The 10207-nt window shown below is 45.0% G+C and overlaps 1 protein-coding gene across 9 annotated transcripts in view; it reads left to right on the plus strand.

Annotated features, from left to right (window-relative positions):
• Positions 1-9290, plus strand: part of RIPK1 (receptor interacting serine/threonine kinase 1) — a 44947-nt gene extending 35657 nt beyond the window's left edge. For 4 of the 9 annotated variants that reach the window (XM_003896962.5, XM_021936939.2, XM_031666868.1 and 1 more), the window contains 2 exons: positions 4616-4768; positions 7157-9249. In XM_003896962.5, the coding sequence (XP_003897011.2) occupies positions 4616-4768; positions 7157-7443 (440 nt within the window). In that variant the 3' untranslated portion in view covers positions 7444-9249. Of the gene's footprint in view, positions 1-4615; positions 4769-7156 lie in introns of all 9 variants that reach the window. The other 5 variants (XM_021936938.2, XM_009204366.4, XM_009204367.4 and 2 more) reach the window with 2 other exon arrangements.
• Positions 9291-10207: the final 917 nt, after the last annotated feature.

Genomic DNA, 10207 nt, shown 5'->3' on the forward strand with positions numbered 1-10207 from the left:
GCCAGATGCAAGTTGCCACTGTGGAATGGGCTCCACCAGGCCACTTGGTCTGGGAGTATTTCATCTGGGGCTAGGATTCATCACAGATGTCCACAAGCATCAGGAGGTGCTTGTGACTGGCAGGCGTCTTTGACTCTAATGTGGAGTGCATAGTAGTCCTATTTCACCCAATCTCTGATAAATGGGAAGTTATCTGCTTATTTGCTTTTACCTTGCTTGCTGTTTTTTGAAGATAAGAAATCAGTTTTGGATATTTTTGTTTCTTACCTTATATAGCTCAAAGACTACCATTAGTGATGAAAAAATTTTTTTTAACTCCCATATATCTATCAGGTGAAGTAAAAGGTACGTGATAGTAGTTACTGGCAGTCTAGAATGGAAGTGATTTAATGTAATATCCAGCATTTTTATCAAATAATACTCACCAACATCACCTTAACCACCTGGACGGCATCTACCAGTGATACCCACAAGTGTCCTGGAGATCCTGAAATCAACTCAGGTCCAGGAAGCTTTGAGAACCACAGAGCTTAGTTACAATTTCTTTCAAACGCCAAATTCTCCAAAAACATCCTTTGAAAACATCCTCGATTTTTCCCATAGGTTTTATTATAAGATCTGTAGAATGCAAAATATTGGATTAGACATTAAGCAGTATCCAAGTCATGTATAATCCTATGAGCAGAATATCCTTTTGTTTCCTTCATGTCTGGGGAGAAAATTTTTCATTAGTATTGCCATATCATTTTATTCATTCATGATTAAGTCAATAAAAATTTCAGCTGGGGCCATGGTTGGCCAGGCATGGTGGCTCATGCCTGTAATGCCAGCACTTTGGGAGGCTGAGGTGGGTGGATCATTTGAGGCCAGGAATTTGAGACCAGCTTGGCTAACATGGTGACACCCTGTCTCTACTAAATAATACAGAAATTGGCCGGGCGTGGTGGTGCATGCCTGTAGCCCCAGCTACTAGGGAGGGTGAGGCAGGAAAATCACTTGAACCCTGGAGACAGACGTTACAGTGAGCTGAGATATGCCACTGCACTCCAGCCTGGGAAACAGAGTGAGATTGTGTCTCAGGGAAAAAAAAAAAAAGTTCTGTAATCCCAGCACTTTGGGAGGCTGAGGCAGGCAGATCACGAGGTCAGGAGATTGAGACTATCCTGGCTAACACAGTGAAACCCCATCTCTACTAAAAATACAAAAAAAAAAAACCAAAAAAAATAGCTGGGCATAGTGGCACGCGCCTGTAATCCCAGCTACTCGGGAGGGTGAGGCAGGAGAATCACTTGAACCTGGGAGGCAGAAGTTGCAGTGAGCTGAGATCGCATCACTGCACTCCAGCCTGGGTGACAGAGCGAGACTCCATCTCAAATAAAGAAAAGAAAAAAGAAAAAAAATATTCCAAAGCACTTCCTACTTTGTGCCATGCAGTTCTCCAGGCACTGGAGCTATAACTGAGCCAACAGCCTGAGTGAGTCCCTTCCCTCATACAGTTTAAATCCTAGTAGACAGAAGGCAGACCCTAAACCAATATTTAATGTGTAATTTTTTATCTTCTTTCTACATGAGCAACCCAAATACACTAGTTTAGTGCCAAAATCGCTTTCTGTTTTCACTCTTGCTGTGGTTCCTGATTCTGCCAGTGACAGATGTACAGGCATCCAGCTTCTTCAGGATTCTGAGATGCTTTCAAGGGGGAGGGGGCACTTGGATCTATAATAAATAATAGAATTTTCTGTGTTTCTGCTCCCAAAGATGATCCTGCTAAGTATTGAGCTAGTAAATGAACATGCTGAGTTTCTCCTTGCAAATTTAAATAAGTCTTCTGCTTGCTTTTGTTATCAAAATGTCCTGACTCTGTACCAAAATGTGAGTTTTCTGATTTGCCATACCATAGAAGAAGGGTGTGTGTATCCAGTAAGTACAAAAGGAAAATAAATGTCTTCCTCTCAGTGAAAGAGCTCCTAGACCCACTGTTTCTATTCACTGTGCTGTTTGAAGTGAGGTTAGAAAAGGAAAGCTCACTGGGCTAGGGGTCAGGAGACCCAAGTCGAGACCTGCGTGTGCCAGTCACTGCAGTGGGTGACTTTGGGAAAGTCGTTTGCCTTTCCAGAGTTCATTCTCCTCAATTATAAATGTAAATGTTATGACTGAAAATTTATACATTGTAAGCTCTAGTGTGTTTCTAATATTGCATTCGTTGCTCCGTTTCATAACTTTCATGGCTTTTCCAGTGGCCAGATTTGGGCAGAAAGCACTGATTCAAGAAAACAAATCTCCAAGTAGGGAGGTTCAGGGTAGACCTCCATGTAAGCCCGTGGTGAACGCAGACTGTGAGTGACAAACACAGTGTCAGTACAAGCTGGAGGTGGTGGGCCAGGAGGATTCAACAGGGTAAGGCAGCTTAGCACTGTGCCTGCCGATGCACAGAATAAGTGCTCAGTAAACGGTAGCTGCTGTTATTAGCACTGTTATTATCACTGTTAACAAGAACACCTAGACAGCCTTGAGTGCTGGAAGGTAGGTACCTCAGAGACTGTCACAGGGGTTCCTTGCTAGGATTCCAAGGACCCCAGTTTCAGCAGCTTCACGAACACCCGGAACTACATACAGATGGTGTGTGTGTACACATCCTATATTTCTTACACCTGTCTCTAGAGAGGGTCCCTAGTTTCCTTGGCTTCCTCAGAGAAAATGCAACAAATGAGCACGGTGCCTGGTCCAGAGGGCGGCCTATCTTAGGGTCAGGTGTGCTGACGAAGGTACCTAGAGCTGCTATTCATTTCCCTCCTCAGAACTGTCTTCTCGACCACCTTCTCTCTCCTACAAGGATATGCTAAGTGCTCTTTAGGGACAGTACCAACACTTGACAAATTCAGCTCAGCATGAATGTCACTGAGCCCATGCCCGTACCAAGTCCCAGGCTAGCGAGTGTAAGGAATACAAAAACAAGTGGGTATGGTTGCTGCCCTCTCGGGACTCACATGCTAGTGGAAGTCAGGCAGACCCAGCTCAGATACAGAGCGGCCCAGGGCAGAGTGCGGAGTCTAGGATTACAGTGCAGGTTCACGGAAGGAGGGGGAATTTGTGCTGGGCCTGTGGCAGAAAATCACAGATAGGGAGAAGCATGTCGGAAGGTCAGCAGTCCAGGCAGAGGCAGGAGCACCATGTCAGCAGATCAGTGGGAAATCTGGTGGGACTGGAGTCTCTGGAGTGGAGAGAGGGCAGAGACAGTGAAAGGAAGATCAGAGACAGAGGGTAGGGCAGAGCTGTGGCTAGCTTCTGAATACTGAACCTGAGAGGTTTGAGTTTATCAGGTAAAGGAGGAGGACACTTCACAGATGTTCAGAGTTGTGGGATCCTGCTGGGAAGTGTGGCTGAGCTGTGCTGTGCTGTTCATCCACCTCTGATTTCTGACTTAGCCACATTTTTCTATGGTAAAATTCAAAAACATAAAATATACCATTTTAACCATTTTTACAGTGGCATTACCTAACATTCATGTTGTTATGCAACCATCACCACCATCTATCTATGTAACTGTTTTGATCTTGCAAAACTAAAATTCTGTATCCATTAAACACCAACTCCCCAGCTCCCCTCCCAGCCCCTGACAACCACCATTCTACTCTCCGTTCCTGTGACTCTGACTATTCTAGGTACCTCATATGAGTGGAATCGTGCAGCATTTGTCTTTGTGGCTGGCTTCATTCATTTAGGAAATGTCCTCAAGGTTCATGCATGTTGTAGCACGTGATGTGATTCCCTTCCTTTTCAAGGCTGACTATTCCATTGTGTAGCTAGGCCACAGTTGGGTTATCCACTCATCTGCTCATGGGTGCTTGGCTGACTTCCACCTTTCGGCTATTGTGAATAACACTGCAATGAACACATGGGTAGAAATATTTCTTAGAACCTGTTTTAGTTCTTTTGGGTATATACTCAGAAATGGAATTGCTGGATCATATGGTAATTCTATCTTTAATTTTTTGAAGAATCACTATAACTCTTTTTTTTTTCTTTTGAGACAGAGTCTTGCTCTGTCGCCAGGCTGGAGTGCAGTGGCACAATCTCGGCTCGGCTCACTTCAAGCTCCGCCTTCTGGGTTCAAGTGATTCTCCTGCTTCAGCCTCCTGAGTAGCTGGGATTACAGGCACCCACCACCATGCCTGGCTAATTTTTGTATTTTTAGTACAGATGGGGTTTCACCATGTTGGCCAGGCTGGTCTTGAACTCCTGACCTCAGGTGATCCACCCACATCAGCCTCCCAAAGTGCTGGGATTACAGGCGTGAGCCACTGCGCCCGGCCCACTATACTGTTTATAGCAGTGGCTGCACCATTTCACATTCCCACCAGCAGTGCACAGGGGCTTCATTTTCTCCACATCTTTGTCAATATGTGTTATTTCTGTCTTTTTTTTTTTTTTTTTAATTGTAGGCATCCTAATGGGTATGAGGTGGTTTAGCCAGATTTTAAAGAAGAACAGTTTGAACGGTGGCATAGGATAATGAACTTAATGTTTGGGGTAAAGCCCTGCTTGTTTGCCATGCTGTACTTTTTCTCTTGCTTTTGATCTAGAATTACTTACCTGTGTGTTTCTCTTTGTTCAGATGAGTCTATAAAATATGCCATATACAATAGTACTGGCATTCAGATTGGAGCCTACAATTATATGGAGGTTGGTGGGACGAGTTCATCACTACTAGACAGCACAAATATGAACTTTAAAGAAGAGCCAGCTTCCAAGTACCAAGCTATCTTTGGTAAGATACCCTGGAGGGACCCCATGTCTAGCAACCTTGAACTTTCTTACTTGTGAGAAGGACATAGTGGAATCTTAAAATTTCTCTGATAATTCTTCTTGAAAGTTTTCTCGTGTTACTTCTGCAAAATATTTTTGTAATTTCCATATAATTCCTTTGTAATTTATTTGTTTTTTTTTTTGTTTGTTTTTTTTTCTGAGACGGAGTCTCGCTCTGTCGCCCAGGCTGGAGTGCAGTGGCGAGATCTCGGCTCACTGCAAACTCTGCCTCCCGGGTTCACGCCATTCTCCTGCCTCAGCCTCCCAAGAAGCTGGGACTACAGGCGCCCGCCACAACGCCCGGCTAATTGTTTTTGTATTTTTAGTAGAGACGGGGTTTCACTGTGTTCGCCAAGATGGTCTCGATCTCCTGACCTCGTGATCCACCCGCCTCGGCCTCCCAAAGTGCTGGGATTACAGGCGTGAGCCACCGCGCCTGGCCAATTTATTTGTTTTTAATATGGAGATAATCACAGTATTTATGGATTTGTTGTGAAAATTAAATGAGTTGGTATGTTAAAAAGCTTAGAAGACTGCCTGACACATAGTAAGTTCTATAAAAAGTGTTAAACTTTCATCATTAGCATCATCAGTATTACTGCTCAGACCTGGAAGAAACAGCTGTGTCAGGCCCTCATCAAAGGAGATCCTGTACAAGATAGAAGACTGTGCCCTCCACAGCACTTCTGTAATAAAATCAAGAGGACTATCTCTTACAGGGTTCTACTGTGTAGGCCCATAATGCTAATCCCAAAGTACAGTCTGGAAAAAGTCATGAGGCCAAAACAACTTGATTAAGAACCCAGCTTTCTAATTAACCATGGGATTGGCTATTTTTTTTTTTTTTTTTTTTTTTTCTGTAAAGGAACCAGTAGTAAATGTTAGGCCCTGCTGTCTTTGAGGTCTCTCTTGGAACTACTCAACTCTCTTATTGTAGTGCAAAAGCAACCACAGACAATACACACGTGAATGAGCACGGCTGTGTTCCAATAAAAGTTTATTTACAAACGGTGGCAGGGAGCCAGATGTGGCCCACAGGCCATAGTTTGCTTTTAAAATACCTAGAACAGAAATTCTGAATGGTCAAGGGCACCTGTGAGAATCTAATGAAACGCGGGATCTACCCCCTACAGGAATATTGACAAAATTTGGAAAGTGTCTTGGGAAGTTCTTGGACTGCTGACGATCGAGTGGTGGCAATACAAGCCACATTATGGAGGGCTGAGGAAAGAAGAGAGGTTGAAAGGAAAAATGAAATATTTTCTTCTTTATGTTCTGTTTAATGAGGTCGTGTGGGGATTAAGGAATTTTGTTGTGGTTGTTTTACATTTTTGTTTCCTTTTACTATTTTTACGAAGGGCTAAGGGAAAGAACCAGTAGAAGGAGAGAGGTTATGGCTATTTGAGAAGAGGCAATGTCAGTTGGCGGCGGGGTGGGGTAAAGGAGGGGAAGGGTCCAGAAACAGACCTTGAAGAGTAGTTACCTCATCGCTTGAAAGACAAGGAAGGCATTGTAACTGAATGGGTTCACACCTGCTGGACAATCCCTTGATTAAGTAAGAGGAAAGTGAACTGTTGGGCGGGGGTGGTGGTCAGGAATTGAGTGGCTTTCACTCTGGCCAGATGTAAGTGGAAAATGTCTAAAAGGAACAAAAATGGTGGTTTTTCCCTTTACATCCAGGAACGTCTAATACCAACAGGGTCACGGGCTAAGATTGAATAGAACACCCAACCTCGTAGCCACATAGGGGTTTTGTTCACAGAGCCATCAGCTGTGGCTCAGGGATGTGTCTACTGGGAGGAAGGAATGCCTTATTCTTTTTTATTTGTTTTGTTTTTGAGACCACATCCTGCTCTATGGCCCAGGCTGAAGTACTGTGGCACAATCATGGCTCACTGCAGCCTTGAACTCCTGGGTTCAAGTGATCCTCCTGTCTCAGCCTCCTGAGTAACTGAGGAGTAACTGAGTACAGGCGTGTGCCACCATACCCAGCTAATTAAAAAAAAAATTTTTTTTTTATAGAGACAGGGTCTTGCTATGTTGCCCAGGGCTGGTCTAGAACTCTTGGGTTCAAGTGATCTTCCTGCCTTGGCCTCCCAAAGTGTTGGGTTATAGGCATGAGCCACCACGCCAGGCCAGGAATGCCCTATTGTAATTCACATAAAGACTCCATGTGGGCTAGCAGGCATGTGAAATGTCTCCAGTGCATCAACAGCTATAGAACTAAGAAGTTATCCTTTTCCCTGTCTTCTCGTACTCTTCATTTCACTTGGGTTTTTTAGCAGTTCAGGAAGCTGGAATGTTTGAATGGGCTTTAGCTTGACACCTTCCTCTCTTTCCCATTTGGCAGATAATACCACTAGTCTGACCGATAAACACCTGGACCCAATCAGGGAAAATCTGGGAAAGCACTGGAAAAACTGTGCCCGGAAACTGGGCTTCACACAGTCTCAGATTGATGAAATTGACCATGACTATGAGCGAGATGGACTAAAAGAAAAGGTTTACCAGATGCTCCAAAAGTGGGTGATGAGGGAAGGCATTAAGGGAGCCACAGTGGGGAAGCTGGCCCAGGTGCTCCACCAGTGTGCCAGGATCGACCTTCTGAACCACTTGATTTACGTCAGCCAGAACTAACCCTGGATGGGCGATGGCAGCTGAAGCGGACTCCTCACTTAGTGAATAACCCCAGAAAGTTGGCTGCCTCAGAGCATTCAGAATTCTGTCCTCACTGATGGGGGTTCTGTGTCTGCAGAAATATTGTTTCCTGTATTTCATAGCCGGGGAATGGGGAAAGAAGTCTGCAGCAAAGGGGTCTCACTCTGTTGCCCACGCTGGTCTCAAACTTCTGGACTCAAGTGATCCTCCTGCCTCGGCCTCTCACAGTGCTGGGATATCAGGCATGAGCCACTGCGCCCAGCCAACAATCCGCTCCGAGGAAAGCGTAAGCAGGAAGACCTCTTAATGGCCTAGCACCAATCAAAAAATGACTCCTAATTGGGTTTGGAAAGGGAGAGAAGAGATGTCTGAGGAAGGTCATTTGCTTTCAGCTTATGGCATTTCCTAGAATTTTGCTGAAGCAAGAAGAAAGACTCAGAGAACATAAAATCAACTTTTAAAATTGTGTGTTCTCTTCTTCACGTAGGCTCCTGTTATGAACAAAGTACAGTAAAATTCTAAGCCCTGTTCAGAGACTTTTTGAATCACAACTGCAGCTCATTGCCACGTTACAGAGTCTGTTAACATGGATATCAAATACTGTATCAGTCATTATAGGCTCTAAGAATCACATGCAGTCTTCACTCCATTAAATTATCGATTTTTTTTAAATTAATTGAATTTATATTCAGTTTTCAAATTAACCGAACAGATTTAAAGGGGTACCAAGGAGGGGGGAAACATCAGATCTCCCAGACAGTTGTTGCAAGGAATTGCTACTAACTGTGACTACAGCAGAAATTCTTGATTGACTTTGAAAGTTACTTCCTGGCATTCTGGTACTTTCACCCAGTCTGGGTGCCCTGGAGAGGGAACAGGAAGTGCTGATCTCTACGCCTGGGTGAGAGCAGAACCTCAGGGCTGACACTGTTGAGTGGCTTCCTTGGTTTACTCTGTACCGTGAAAGTATTTTCATATTTTTCTGTGTGCCAGAGTGAAAAAGGACAACTGACTGTGGGAATTGTGCCTGTAGCACCCAACCTTTCAACGTCCACCTGAAACCTGGGGGTGGATGAAAGAACTAAAATAGTTCAGAAGACTGAAGCTGGGTGGGCCGCTCAGCGTCTCCACTGGCATTTTGCTAAACAGACAGGGAAGGCCGTGTGCTTAGCTCTCCCCAGAGGGAGGACGAGAAGGGTGTGGTGATGGTCAGTCTGGCTGTCGGAACGGATTCTGGTGTCTTGGGCTGATAACAGTGTTGTTGATTCTGACTGTGAACCCCCTCAACTCTAGCAGACACATACACGCCCCTGAAACGGGGCTGCAGAGCAAGCTCTCAGCCTTGGCACTGTCGGCGTCTCGGGCTGGGTAATTCTCTATTGTGGGGACTGTCTTGTGCCTTGTACGATGTTTGGCAGCATCCCTGGCCCTACCTACTAGATGCCAGGGGCACTGTTCTCCCGCCGTCCCTCCCCCAGTTGTGACAACAATGTCTCTAAACATTGTCAAATGGTCCTAGGAAAGGAGAAAATTGCCCCGGTTGAGAAGAGCACTGCTGTAAAGTAATGAGCCTCGGCTCTCCTGTCCACACCTGTCCGGTTACTACTTGGCCGCTACACAGCCTTGAATCCTACAGCCCAAAAGGGAAAATGGAGGGAGGGTCCAGGCTTTGCTGGAGGGGCCTGGGTGAGTTCCGTTTGCTCCTTGTACCACCATCCAAATGGTGTTCTGAAATCTCTTAGAGTCCAAAGAGGCTGAATAATTAATATTGAAAGGCAAGAGGGTGAGGCATTTTTTAATACACTTTTAAAAATTTTATACCGCAACTACAGGCTACTGATGTGATGTGTGTGTCACTGGGACAGATGGGGGTTCTCCATGGTGCCTCTGCCACGGAGGCTGCCTTTCCTGAGCATAATCCCCTTTTACCCTCCTGCTGCCAAGCAGGAGACGGGATGCTGATGGTGAGAAGAACACCTCCCTGCCAGTGCCTTTTGGCCCTCAGGATGAGAGGCCTGCAGCAGCACTGCTGTCCCTGCGCCTGGCTCTGGGGCCTTCCCTTCACCCCCACTCTCTCAGCACCATGGTGGGAAGAACCAGGTTTGCCTGTGAGGAGTTACGTACAAAGCCCAAGCTCCACAAGAACACTGCTGTTAACAGGCAGAGCCAAGTAAGCAGGACGACACAGAGCAGCAAAGGAGAACCGAGACTGTCGGTTCGGAAACAGACATTCACACCCTAGGTTATTACTGGTTATAGAGACCTACTTCCAGCTCCCACAGTCCTGCTTGGTGGATTTTCCACTTGTTGCTACAATCATCATCTTTGCTTTGGGTCTGTCATGTGAAGTTAGGGTTGCAGGAATAAAATGTTTAATCACAAAATGTTTTAGGCAGTATTTTGAGGTACATTTTAATGTGGTATTTATGAAAGGAAAAGCGTTTTCTAAGTATAATAAAGGCATAAATAAAAACAGGAGTGTAAATCTTCGAGATCTTAGAAGCAGCTGATTTCAGAGAAATCACTGAAAGGTTAATGCTACTACAGTGATTTTTACAATATGTAATAATCCAAGTATACGACCAGGTATCATGGCTCATGCTGGTAATCCCAGCACTTTGGGAGGCCAAGCTGAGAGGATTGCTTGAGGCCATGAGTTGGAGACCAGCATAAAACAACATAGCAAGACCCTATCTCCACAAAAACATAAAAAAAAAAAAAAATTAGCCAGGTGTGGTGGTGT

The sequence above is a fragment of the Papio anubis genome, chromosome 6 (genome assembly GCF_008728515.1).
Source record: "Papio anubis isolate 15944 chromosome 6, Panubis1.0, whole genome shotgun sequence".
Taxonomy (NCBI): Eukaryota; Metazoa; Chordata; class Mammalia; order Primates; family Cercopithecidae; genus Papio; species Papio anubis.